The sequence below is a fragment of the Amyelois transitella genome, chromosome 4 (genome assembly GCF_032362555.1).
Source record: "Amyelois transitella isolate CPQ chromosome 4, ilAmyTran1.1, whole genome shotgun sequence".
NCBI classification, from domain to species: domain Eukaryota; kingdom Metazoa; phylum Arthropoda; class Insecta; order Lepidoptera; family Pyralidae; genus Amyelois; species Amyelois transitella.
The window spans coordinates 4,253,873-4,268,229 of NC_083507.1; the positions used below are offsets into that span (position 1 = coordinate 4,253,873).

At 32.0% G+C, this 14,357-nt stretch overlaps 1 protein-coding gene across 1 annotated transcript in view; it reads right to left on the reverse strand.

Moving 5' to 3' along the window:
• LOC106129376 (ATP-dependent helicase brm) overlaps positions 1 to 1,848 on the reverse strand; it is a 28,952-nt gene extending 27,104 nt beyond the window's left edge. Inside the window, exon 1 of the mRNA XM_060954432.1 lies at positions 1,015 to 1,848. Within this exon, the coding sequence (XP_060810415.1) occupies positions 1,015 to 1,488 (474 nt within the window). The 5' untranslated portion in view covers positions 1,489 to 1,848. The remainder of the gene's footprint in view (positions 1 to 1,014) is intronic.
• Positions 1,849 to 14,357: the final 12,509 nt, after the last annotated feature.

Below are 14,357 nucleotides of genomic sequence, written 5' to 3' on the forward strand. Positions count from 1 at the left end.
TACAATATAGCGTAAAAAACAGAAATGCATTTTTTCCTCAAACAAAATGTAAGGATGATTCAGACTGCTGTAGGAGTAGATATAGACCGAAACTGGTATTTTGGAGAAAACGGTAAGCTTATTTTTTAACTTATTCCACAAAAAATACATACATTTATTTAAAAAAATACAACATGATTATTCCATCCATTCTGTGAATCAAACTCCATGAAATTTTGTACACATATAGTTTGAAGTAGGGAGAAGAACGTATGAAGCTTAATAAAACTTTTCTTTGTACTATTTTACATTATGCTCAGATTTCTAAATGTTACTTCAATGTTTTCTAAAATACAATAAAGCCTCTTCAAATCAGTTGAACAAAGGTTCCAACCAAGGCTAGTAAAATCCTTTGGTTGGTCCTATTCATTGAAATTACTACAAAACATACATCTATACCAATATTATAAAGCTGAAGAGTTTGTTTGTTTGAACGCGCTTATGTCAGGAACTACTGGTTCAAATTGAATAATTCTTTTTGCATTGAATAGACCATTTATAGAGGAAGGCTTTAGGCTATATAACATCACACTGCAACTATAAGGAATTAGATACATTATATTGGATAATGTGAAAAAAACGGGGAAAATTATTCATCCTTGAGGAATTTAATGATACCCAAAATAACTATGCGGATGAAGTCGCAGGCACTGCTAGTACTTAATAAACAGAGTGCTAGGGTAGGGCTGGCACAATTATAAAGCTTTCATAACAGAATTTTTTTCTTTGGCATGATTGTATTTCATATAAAATTTAATCAATACTGTACTGGTATAAATCTATTGTAACAAGAAAATATTTGCTATGGCACCATGTTGATTCTACTTGGTAATAATATTAGATAGGTGCTCTGTAGAAAGCATTTTCCAATGACACCCTGTAATATATCTATCTCTTAATAAGAATAACATAAACATTCAAATTAAACTAGGTAATAAAACATTATTCTATAATAATTACCTGATAAAAAATTACCTGGCCAGGGGGCATGTGTCCCATTTGATGTTGCATGTATCCATGGGGTGGTTGACCCTGCATATTAGGATGGGGCGGGTTACTGGGTATGTTAGGGTGACCGTTAGGACCTGGTGGATGTGATCCACCTGGAGCAATTGGATGTCCTGGAGGACCCTGCATATGAGGTCCCACCATATGAGGAGGAATTTGATGTCCACTAGAAGGCATCCCTGGGTGTGGCTGGGGTACTCCAGGTGGTCCATTAGTATTTGGCCCAATAGGATGCGAGGGTTGGCCCGACGGAGACATGTGATTAGGCATTTGTGGTTGACCTGGTCCAGGAGGGTGGGATGGCGGTGGTCCGTTAACATGTTGCGGATTATATGGGCTATGTGGAGACTGCGGTGGCGCCGGACTTTGTATAGGTGGCCCCATTGGGCTCGGAGCCTGCGGCGGAGGCATGGGACTGCTTTGTGGAGATGGACTGGCCATTGCGATGTTTGTTTAGTTATCTAGCATGTCCAACGTAGGTCGCTTAATGTTTGTTAATCACGATTTCACATGAATTTAAAAGTTGAGCTATAATAAAAGTCACTTATATTGAAATGATAGTAGTGAATATTACTATCTGCACTACACAACTCAAACCATATCGTATTGAATCCAAATATAATATTGTCTAACTCTAAGAATGCAAGTACGCTGAAGCAAGCCGTTCACTTGTCACTTCATTTCATGTCACAGCGGTGTTGCCAGCTCTTTCTGACGAAAACAGGCAGGCATCTTCATGGAGTCACAACCGACCTAGATCTGACCATCTCCATGATAGACTCGGACAGACTTTGACCAAAGATATTTCTTTGACCTGTGTTGATGGGTGATCGGGACACAAGTAAAACAAGTACGAGCTGTGTTGTAACTAACTTTTATTTGATTATAAGGGAACTTATATACTAGTAATACACGTCACCCTCCTAAGTGGGTGGTTGGATGTTTACATTTAATAATAAAAATAAAATATTAATTCAAATAGCGGTGCCTCAAAAGAGTACCTAACATTCCGATGTACGGATCTTAAATATAAACAATAATGTTTTATCAACTATGCCTTATAAGGACTTGCATGCATTCCAAACTATGACATCATAATATAACCAATGTCTTTAATATTTAATTTATTATATCTTAAGTGATACCTATACTACATCTCCACCGATTACAAAAAAAAATATATGTATGTATATATATATATTTTTTTTTTATCATTATTTTTTTTTTTTTTAACTAGTACAATTAGTATCGGGTATATATCTCTTAGTACGATTCTTATGAACTACATCTATCTTGCCATTTTTTATTATCTCTACATTTGGACTTAACTCTCTCACAACTTTATATGGACCTGAAAATATGCTAGTAAACTTATTTCTATTTTCATTTCTTATAAGTATGTCATCATTTGGTTTATATACTGTTGGCTTAATATACTTATCATACTTTTCTTTTCTTACAATTTTAGACTTAATTAAATTTTCCCTAGCATCTCTTTGAGATATTTGTAGCCTATAACGAAGTTCCATTGGATAATTTTCATGATTATACAGAGGTTCAATCTGAGATGTTAAATTACTAGGTAGGTTACACTTTTTACCAAATACTAATTCAAATGGTGTAAATTTTGTCTCAGTATGAACTGAAGTATTGTAAGCGAAGCACCAAAATGGTAGCCACTTACTCCAATGTTCTGGATTATTATCAGTTTGTATTCGAAGATAAGCGCCAAGACTTTTATGGGTGTTTTCTAATGCCCCAATACTTTGATGATGATATGCTGTAGATGTATTCTTTTTTATTTGTAACAAATTGCATACTTCTTGAAAAATAGTTGAAGTGAATTCGGAACCCCTGTCGGTTGTTATCATTTCTGGAACACCATAACGTAGTATAAAATTACTTACTAGAGTTTCAGCGATTTCTTTTGAACCTTTCGTCACTAATGGGTAGGCTTCAATATATTTCGTTAAGTCGCATTGAAGGGTTAAAATGTAAGAAAAGTTCTTTGTATCTGTGTCTAAGGGTCCAACAACATCTAAGAAAATTTTCTGGAATGCAGTGCTGGCTGTGGTTGTGATAGTCATAGGTTCCTTAGTATACAAAGAAAACTTTTCTTTTTGACATTTAGAACATTTTTTCACAAAATTTTTAATATCGTCTTCTAGTCCTATCCAAAAATAACGTCTTTTTATATTGTTATACATTCTTTTAATCCCTGCGTGACCGCTAGTGGGTAGTAAATGGAAATCATTTAATATTACCTTCTTATCGTCTTTATTTTCTACTCTTGATACATTTTTTAGTATACATAACTGTGGACTAGTCCAATTAACATCGTTTTTTATTTCATTAGCTAGCTTTTCTACTATCATTTTATTGTTATTATCTTTAATAACAGTTATTTGATTTATTTTCCATTTTTCACATGCTATACCAAGTTCCTTCACAAGGGTATCTCGTACCTTTTGTTCTGAGGAAAGTGGTTTAATATAAAGAGTATTTTGATTTTTAACGTATGTAAAATTTCCTAGTTCTTGAATATCATAGTTTTTACTGCGCATTAATGCTTTTATTTTTCTGAGCTCAGTAACGTTTAGAAAACGTAATTCGACACATCCATTTATTTTGGAGTTAATATCTACAACTTTCGGGTGATCAGTCCTACAGTTGTTCTCCTGATTCATATTTTGGCTCGATTGTTTTGCCATTCTATTTCTCATTGCTCTCGTCATGACATTTATACATTCATTCATTTCTTTTAAATCTTTAACAGTGATTTTCGTACGTGATAAAGCATCTGCCACTATGTTTTCTTTTCCTTTTATGTACTCTACAGTGAAATCATATTCTTCTAAAAGAAGTCTAAACTTTGTTAAACGACTAGAGGGATCTTTCATGTTAAAAAGATAAATTAAAGGTTTATGATCTGTTTTTATTTTAAAATGTGTACCATATAAATATGGTCTGAAATATTTGATTGCCCATACTATAGCAAGAAGTTCTTTTTCTATGGTAGCATAATTTAGTTCAGATTTATTTAAACTTCGGCTTGCAAAAGCTATTGGGCGATCGTCATTATTTGAAAGAACCGCACCTATAGCATATCCTGATGCATCTGTTTGTAAAATAAATTCGTTGTTTTCACTGAAATTTGGATATTGCAATACCGGCGGGGAACTTATTGCTTTCTTTAAACTACAAAAAGCATTTTGGCAATTCTTGTCCCAATGAAATTTAATATTTTTTTTACTTAACTGGGTTAATGGGTAAGCCTTTTCTGCGAACTTGGGTATAAATTTCCTGTAATAATTTGCCAAAGCAACAAAACTTTTTACCTCTTTTTCGTTGTTTGGTGTTGGGTAATTACGAATCGCTTCTATTTTGCCTGGATCTGGTAAAATTCCTTCAGCTGTTACTACATGACCTAAGTATAGTAGTTCCTTCTTTAGGAACTCGCATTTTACTGGATTTAATTTCAAGTTAACTTTTCTTAATCTTTCAAGAACACTTATTAAATTACTATTATGATTTTCTAAATTTCGGCCGAAAACCACTATATCATCTAAATACACGAAGCATTTTTCGTACGTTAAACCTGACATAGCTAATGTTATCATTCTGCTAAATGCACCTGGGCTAATTTTTAGACCCATAGGTAATCGAGTCATTTGATACTGGCCTGAGCAAAACGCTGTAAATTTTCTTGATTCTTTTTCGAGTTCCTGTTGGTAATAACCAGAAAAAAGATCTAAATGACTGAAATAAATAGAACCAGATAAGGAATCTAATATTTCGGTTATGTTAGGCAGAGGGAATTTATCATCCTGGATCCTGTCATTAAGTTTTCTGTAATCAATAACAAGGCGCCATTTCTTTTCGCCCGATGGATCAACTTTCTTTGGTACTAATAATACGGGACTAGACCATTCACTTCTTGTTGGTTCTATTATTCCATCCTTTAACATTTTATCTATTTGTTTATCTAATTCTTTTTTTTGTGTTTGTGGCAACCTATAATTTTTTGTATATACTGGATCAATATTTGGTTTTAATTGTATCGACTGTTTACATAATGTTGTGACGGTTAATTTATCATTTGGTAATTGAAAAACATCGGCGTATTTGGCACATATTTTATTTAATTCCTTTTTTTCTTCCGTATTTAAATGATTGAAATTCAACTGAGTAAACAACGTTTTAACTCTATCAGCATTAATTTCATTAGGTTTTTCGAATTTGCAATAATTGTAATCATCAAGGTCGTGTACTGTGGTATTTATTTTGTCTAATTTTATTTCTTTATTCGTAGTATTTAAAATTAAGATAGGTATTTTTCCATCAATAGGTTTGGCAATAGTGCTAGCGATAAATACTCCTTCATTTAATTCTTTAGCACAAACTACACAATCTTTATTTATGTTACATCTCACATATACAATAGATTCTGAACGTGGTGTTAATGTGTAACATGACTTATTCTTTAATTTTAACGTTATTAATTTGCGATTATTCAATGCAATCGAAATTGTATCTGTTTCATAATTAAGTATGGCTTTATTTTTGTATAAGAAATCATGTCCAAGAATGCCTGTTGTAATACATGGTAAGGAATTGAAAACATAAACCTTTTGAGTAATAACGTCATTCCCTAATTGTAATCGTAAATAAGTATATCCTATTGCTTTTATATTACCTCCAATTCCACAGATTTGTAAATCACTAAAATGCATTTTTATGTTATGTTTCTTAATATATTCATATTTAATTGCTGATATCGTGGCTCCTGAGTCAATCAACCAAGTGTTTAAGTTACCATTACAATATAACTCTATAGTCATTGAATTGCCGACTGTAAATATGTGATTATTATTCACGAAAAAACTCATCAAGTTGTAAATTCTCTTCACTATTTATATTACCTGATGTACTACTAAGCATGTTAATATTTCCCGTATTTTTATATGTATTTTTATGATTGCTCCTATTGTTTTGATATCTATTGATACCTCTATTAATACCTCTATTGTATCCACTTGAAGTATTTCTTCCCCGGAAACTTTTTGATGCGTTATAACCTCGTTGAAATTTCTGGTTATAGCGCATATTATTACTGTTATTTCGATTTGTAGTAGTATTGAATGTCTTATAATAATTTCCCCTGAAATTACCTCTCTGTTGATTATTGCCTACTGCATGACGATAGGTTCCTCTATGTGTGTTATTACGATAGAATAAACTTACACCTTCAGGTGCTCCTGGTGCAGTTGTTTCTTCATCTACTGCTGCCTGAATGGCATCTTTAAGGGAGTCAAAATTTCTAGCTGCGATTATGGTGCTAATCCTACGATTTCGCAACCCATCAGCAAATTTTTTAATTGCCATTTTCTCATTAATTGCTCTTAATGTTTTATAGTCATCGGAATTACCATTGGCTTGTGCAATTGTTAATTTAACGAAAAGTTCCGATAATTCTTGTCCAAATTCGGAAATAGATACACTATTTTGTCTTGCGTTATGTAATTTTGTTTGTACTGCGTTAGCACTTTTTTTTGCAAGTAAATTACTCTTCATATCATTCAACAATGCGACAATAGTAGGATAGTCATTATTTAGTTTTAGTTTCGCGGATTGTGTTAACCTGCTTTTTAAAATAAATTGTATCAATTTTGATATACACTCCGGTTTAGTTAACATTGAGCTATAGTACTCAATATTATCAATTAATTGTTGAATAGCTTTTTCATCCTCTGTCATTACAGGTATTAATCCTAAAGCTGTTTTAATATTAAAAGTTTCCATGTCTTCTTGATTCTTTTCAGTAAATAAATTTTTAATGTTATCATATAAATCTATGTATATTGCACTTACTTTATTAATGTTTTTTACTACTTTTTCGTCAATAGTACCAGATTTTATAAGATCACTATAATTTTTAATTAATTCATTAAATTTTAAATAATTTTGTTCCACGTCTTTAATTTTTATCTCTAAATTCTGAGTTTTACGTCGTGCTGGTCCCAATTTAATTAAATACGTTCTAATATCTTTTAACCCTTCAATTAACTGTTCTATATCTGCCATAGATCTTACTCACTTTTATAAAGTAAATTGATGATACATAATATAAGAAAATAATTAATGAATATAAAGGCTAGTTAATATACTTACAATTTATATCACCTAGAGTCCATAGGTGCACTTTTCACACGCACTTTAACACTTTTCACCACTCAGCATATGTGCTGTCTCTTTCCCACACGATTTTCCATATAAATAATAACTTTCCCTCGTAGATTACGGACATCTGGGCTATACCTTTAGTCCCATCTTCAAACTCTACGTCCAATAGTCTAGAAATATCCGCAAATATTTTTGCTGTCATATTCTCGGGACTCCACCGATAGTGACCTTTTTGTCCTTCCACATATGTTACTATCGCTGTGCGCCCTTCTTCCTTGGTAACGTTTGTGCCTTGACAAAAGAGATTATACGACTCACACAATATCTTTATTTCTTCTTCTACGGCCTTAATGTATCTTTCCATTTTAGTTTCTTACTTGTTGTTTAAATATTTCTCCCTGTGCACGTTTCTCAATTCTTTTGTTTAAACAGGTATTGATATAACGAATCAATACAAAAATGATAATTAGAAATCCAGCAGCTACCACAATACAGAGGTATAAATTTATATTATTAAGTCCTTGGCTTAAATAATGTTGCTCAATTAAATTGTTTTTTCCCAATTGAGTATAAATCTCGGGAGGTGTGCTAGAGGCAGGCGGGACTGGAGCAGTTTGATGATTCCCCATCGTAAATTACATATCGAGATAGATTGGAATTTAGTCGTATACTATATTTGGAAGGTCCTCTCAGATTCGAGCTAAGTAACTGGACGCGCGCGCATTGGCAGGGTCGCCATGTGTTGATGGGTGATCGGGACACAAGTAAAACAAGTACGAGCTGTGTTGTAACTAACTTTTATTTGATTATAAGGGAACTTATATACTAGTAATACACGTCACCCTCCTAAGTGGGTGGTTGGATGTTTACATTTAATAATAAAAATAAAATATTAATTCAAATAGCGGTGCCTCAAAAGAGTACCTAACATTCCGATGTACGGATCTTAAATATAAACAATAATGTTTTATCAACTATGCCTTATAAGGACTTGCATGCATTCCAAACTATGACATCATAATATAACCAATGTCTTTAATATTTAATTTATTATATCTTAAGTGATACCTATACTACATCTCCACCGATTACAAAAAAAAATATATGTATGTATATATATATATTTTTTTTTTATCATTATTTTTTTTTTTTTTAACTAGTACAATTAGTATCGGGTATATATCTCTTAGTACGATTCTTATGAACTACATCTATCTTGCCATTTTTTATTATCTCTACATTTGGACTTAACTCTCTCACAACTTTATATGGACCTGAAAATATGCTAGTAAACTTATTTCTATTTTCATTTCTTATAAGTATGTCATCATTTGGTTTATATACTGTTGGCTTAATATACTTATCATACTTTTCTTTTCTTACAATTTTAGACTTAATTAAATTTTCCCTAGCATCTCTTTGAGATATTTGTAGCCTATAACGAAGTTCCATTGGATAATTTTCATGATTATACAGAGGTTCAATCTGAGATGTTAAATTACTAGGTAGGTTACACTTTTTACCAAATACTAATTCAAATGGTGTAAATTTTGTCTCAGTATGAACTGAAGTATTGTAAGCGAAGCACCAAAATGGTAGCCACTTACTCCAATGTTCTGGATTATTATCAGTTTGTATTCGAAGATAAGCGCCAAGACTTTTATGGGTGTTTTCTAATGCCCCAATACTTTGATGATGATATGCTGTAGATGTATTCTTTTTTATTTGTAACAAATTGCATACTTCTTGAAAAATAGTTGAAGTGAATTCGGAACCCCTGTCGGTTGTTATCATTTCTGGAACACCATAACGTAGTATAAAATTACTTACTAGAGTTTCAGCGATTTCTTTTGAACCTTTCGTCACTAATGGGTAGGCTTCAATATATTTCGTTAAGTCGCATTGAAGGGTTAAAATGTAAGAAAAGTTCTTTGTATCTGTGTCTAAGGGTCCAACAACATCTAAGAAAATTTTCTGGAATGCAGTGCTGGCTGTGGTTGTGATAGTCATAGGTTCCTTAGTATACAAAGAAAACTTTTCTTTTTGACATTTAGAACATTTTTTCACAAAATTTTTAATATCGTCTTCTAGTCCTATCCAAAAATAACGTCTTTTTATATTGTTATACATTCTTTTAATCCCTGCGTGACCGCTAGTGGGTAGTAAATGGAAATCATTTAATATTACCTTCTTATCGTCTTTATTTTCTACTCTTGATACATTTTTTAGTATACATAACTGTGGACTAGTCCAATTAACATCGTTTTTTATTTCATTAGCTAGCTTTTCTACTATCATTTTATTGTTATTATCTTTAATAACAGTTATTTGATTTATTTTCCATTTTTCACATGCTATACCAAGTTCCTTCACAAGGGTATCTCGTACCTTTTGTTCTGAGGAAAGTGGTTTAATATAAAGAGTATTTTGATTTTTAACGTATGTAAAATTTCCTAGTTCTTGAATATCATAGTTTTTACTGCGCATTAATGCTTTTATTTTTCTGAGCTCAGTAACGTTTAGAAAACGTAATTCGACACATCCATTTATTTTGGAGTTAATATCTACAACTTTCGGGTGATCAGTCCTACAGTTGTTCTCCTGATTCATATTTTGGCTCGATTGTTTTGCCATTCTATTTCTCATTGCTCTCGTCATGACATTTATACATTCATTCATTTCTTTTAAATCTTTAACAGTGATTTTCGTACGTGATAAAGCATCTGCCACTATGTTTTCTTTTCCTTTTATGTACTCTACAGTGAAATCATATTCTTCTAAAAGAAGTCTAAACTTTGTTAAACGACTAGAGGGATCTTTCATGTTAAAAAGATAAATTAAAGGTTTATGATCTGTTTTTATTTTAAAATGTGTACCATATAAATATGGTCTGAAATATTTGATTGCCCATACTATAGCAAGAAGTTCTTTTTCTATGGTAGCATAATTTAGTTCAGATTTATTTAAACTTCGGCTTGCAAAAGCTATTGGGCGATCGTCATTATTTGAAAGAACCGCACCTATAGCATATCCTGATGCATCTGTTTGTAAAATAAATTCGTTGTTTTCACTGAAATTTGGATATTGCAATACCGGCGGGGAACTTATTGCTTTCTTTAAACTACAAAAAGCATTTTGGCAATTCTTGTCCCAATGAAATTTAATATTTTTTTTACTTAACTGGGTTAATGGGTAAGCCTTTTCTGCGAACTTGGGTATAAATTTCCTGTAATAATTTGCCAAAGCAACAAAACTTTTTACCTCTTTTTCGTTGTTTGGTGTTGGGTAATTACGAATCGCTTCTATTTTGCCTGGATCTGGTAAAATTCCTTCAGCTGTTACTACATGACCTAAGTATAGTAGTTCCTTCTTTAGGAACTCGCATTTTACTGGATTTAATTTCAAGTTAACTTTTCTTAATCTTTCAAGAACACTTATTAAATTACTATTATGATTTTCTAAATTTCGGCCGAAAACCACTATATCATCTAAATACACGAAGCATTTTTCGTACGTTAAACCTGACATAGCTAATGTTATCATTCTGCTAAATGCACCTGGGCTAATTTTTAGACCCATAGGTAATCGAGTCATTTGATACTGGCCTGAGCAAAACGCTGTAAATTTTCTTGATTCTTTTTCGAGTTCCTGTTGGTAATAACCAGAAAAAAGATCTAAATGACTGAAATAAATAGAACCAGATAAGGAATCTAATATTTCGGTTATGTTAGGCAGAGGGAATTTATCATCCTGGATCCTGTCATTAAGTTTTCTGTAATCAATAACAAGGCGCCATTTCTTTTCGCCCGATGGATCAACTTTCTTTGGTACTAATAATACGGGACTAGACCATTCACTTCTTGTTGGTTCTATTATTCCATCCTTTAACATTTTATCTATTTGTTTATCTAATTCTTTTTTTTGTGTTTGTGGCAACCTATAATTTTTTGTATATACTGGATCAATATTTGGTTTTAATTGTATCGACTGTTTACATAATGTTGTGACGGTTAATTTATCATTTGGTAATTGAAAAACATCGGCGTATTTGGCACATATTTTATTTAATTCCTTTTTTTCTTCCGTATTTAAATGATTGAAATTCAACTGAGTAAACAACGTTTTAACTCTATCAGCATTAATTTCATTAGGTTTTTCGAATTTGCAATAATTGTAATCATCAAGGTCGTGTACTGTGGTATTTATTTTGTCTAATTTTATTTCTTTATTCGTAGTATTTAAAATTAAGATAGGTATTTTTCCATCAATAGGTTTGGCAATAGTGCTAGCGATAAATACTCCTTCATTTAATTCTTTAGCACAAACTACACAATCTTTATTTATGTTACATCTCACATATACAATAGATTCTGAACGTGGTGTTAATGTGTAACATGACTTATTCTTTAATTTTAACGTTATTAATTTGCGATTATTCAATGCAATCGAAATTGTATCTGTTTCATAATTAAGTATGGCTTTATTTTTGTATAAGAAATCATGTCCAAGAATGCCTGTTGTAATACATGGTAAGGAATTGAAAACATAAACCTTTTGAGTAATAACGTCATTCCCTAATTGTAATCGTAAATAAGTATATCCTATTGCTTTTATATTACCTCCAATTCCACAGATTTGTAAATCACTAAAATGCATTTTTATGTTATGTTTCTTAATATATTCATATTTAATTGCTGATATCGTGGCTCCTGAGTCAATCAACCAAGTGTTTAAGTTACCATTACAATATAACTCTATAGTCATTGAATTGCCGACTGTAAATATGTGATTATTATTCACGAAAAAACTCATCAAGTTGTAAATTCTCTTCACTATTTATATTACCTGATGTACTACTAAGCATGTTAATATTTCCCGTATTTTTATATGTATTTTTATGATTGCTCCTATTGTTTTGATATCTATTGATACCTCTATTAATACCTCTATTGTATCCACTTGAAGTATTTCTTCCCCGGAAACTTTTTGATGCGTTATAACCTCGTTGAAATTTCTGGTTATAGCGCATATTATTACTGTTATTTCGATTTGTAGTAGTATTGAATGTCTTATAATAATTTCCCCTGAAATTACCTCTCTGTTGATTATTGCCTACTGCATGACGATAGGTTCCTCTATGTGTGTTATTACGATAGAATAAACTTACACCTTCAGGTGCTCCTGGTGCAGTTGTTTCTTCATCTACTGCTGCCTGAATGGCATCTTTAAGGGAGTCAAAATTTCTAGCTGCGATTATGGTGCTAATCCTACGATTTCGCAACCCATCAGCAAATTTTTTAATTGCCATTTTCTCATTAATTGCTCTTAATGTTTTATAGTCATCGGAATTACCATTGGCTTGTGCAATTGTTAATTTAACGAAAAGTTCCGATAATTCTTGTCCAAATTCGGAAATAGATACACTATTTTGTCTTGCGTTATGTAATTTTGTTTGTACTGCGTTAGCACTTTTTTTTGCAAGTAAATTACTCTTCATATCATTCAACAATGCGACAATAGTAGGATAGTCATTATTTAGTTTTAGTTTCGCGGATTGTGTTAACCTGCTTTTTAAAATAAATTGTATCAATTTTGATATACACTCCGGTTTAGTTAACATTGAGCTATAGTACTCAATATTATCAATTAATTGTTGAATAGCTTTTTCATCCTCTGTCATTACAGGTATTAATCCTAAAGCTGTTTTAATATTAAAAGTTTCCATGTCTTCTTGATTCTTTTCAGTAAATAAATTTTTAATGTTATCATATAAATCTATGTATATTGCACTTACTTTATTAATGTTTTTTACTACTTTTTCGTCAATAGTACCAGATTTTATAAGATCACTATAATTTTTAATTAATTCATTAAATTTTAAATAATTTTGTTCCACGTCTTTAATTTTTATCTCTAAATTCTGAGTTTTACGTCGTGCTGGTCCCAATTTAATTAAATACGTTCTAATATCTTTTAACCCTTCAATTAACTGTTCTATATCTGCCATAGATCTTACTCACTTTTATAAAGTAAATTGATGATACATAATATAAGAAAATAATTAATGAATATAAAGGCTAGTTAATATACTTACAATTTATATCACCTAGAGTCCATAGGTGCACTTTTCACACGCACTTTAACACTTTTCACCACTCAGCATATGTGCTGTCTCTTTCCCACACGATTTTCCATATAAATAATAACTTTCCCTCGTAGATTACGGACATCTGGGCTATACCTTTAGTCCCATCTTCAAACTCTACGTCCAATAGTCTAGAAATATCCGCAAATATTTTTGCTGTCATATTCTCGGGACTCCACCGATAGTGACCTTTTTGTCCTTCCACATATGTTACTATCGCTGTGCGCCCTTCTTCCTTGGTAACGTTTGTGCCTTGACAAAAGAGATTATACGACTCACACAATATCTTTATTTCTTCTTCTACGGCCTTAATGTATCTTTCCATTTTAGTTTCTTACTTGTTGTTTAAATATTTCTCCCTGTGCACGTTTCTCAATTCTTTTGTTTAAACAGGTATTGATATAACGAATCAATACAAAAATGATAATTAGAAATCCAGCAGCTACCACAATACAGAGGTATAAATTTATATTATTAAGTCCTTGGCTTAAATAATGTTGCTCAATTAAATTGTTTTTTCCCAATTGAGTATAAATCTCGGGAGGTGTGCTAGAGGCAGGCGGGACTGGAGCAGTTTGATGATTCCCCATCGTAAATTACATATCGAGATAGATTGGAATTTAGTCGTATACTATATTTGGAAGGTCCTCTCAGATTCGAGCTAAGTAACTGGACGCGCGCGCATTGGCAGGGTCGCCATGTGTTGATGGGTGATCGGGACACAAGTAAAACAAGTACGAGCTGTGTTGTAACTAACTTTTATTTGATTATAAGGGAACTTATATACTAGTAATACACGTCACCCTCCTAAGTGGGTGGTTGGATGTTTACATTTAATAATAAAAATAAAATATTAATTCAAATAGCGGTGCCTCAAAAGAGTACCTAACATTCCGATGTACGGATCTTAAATATAAACAATAATGTTTTATCAACTATGCCTTATAAGGACTTGCATGCATTCCAAACTATGACATCATAA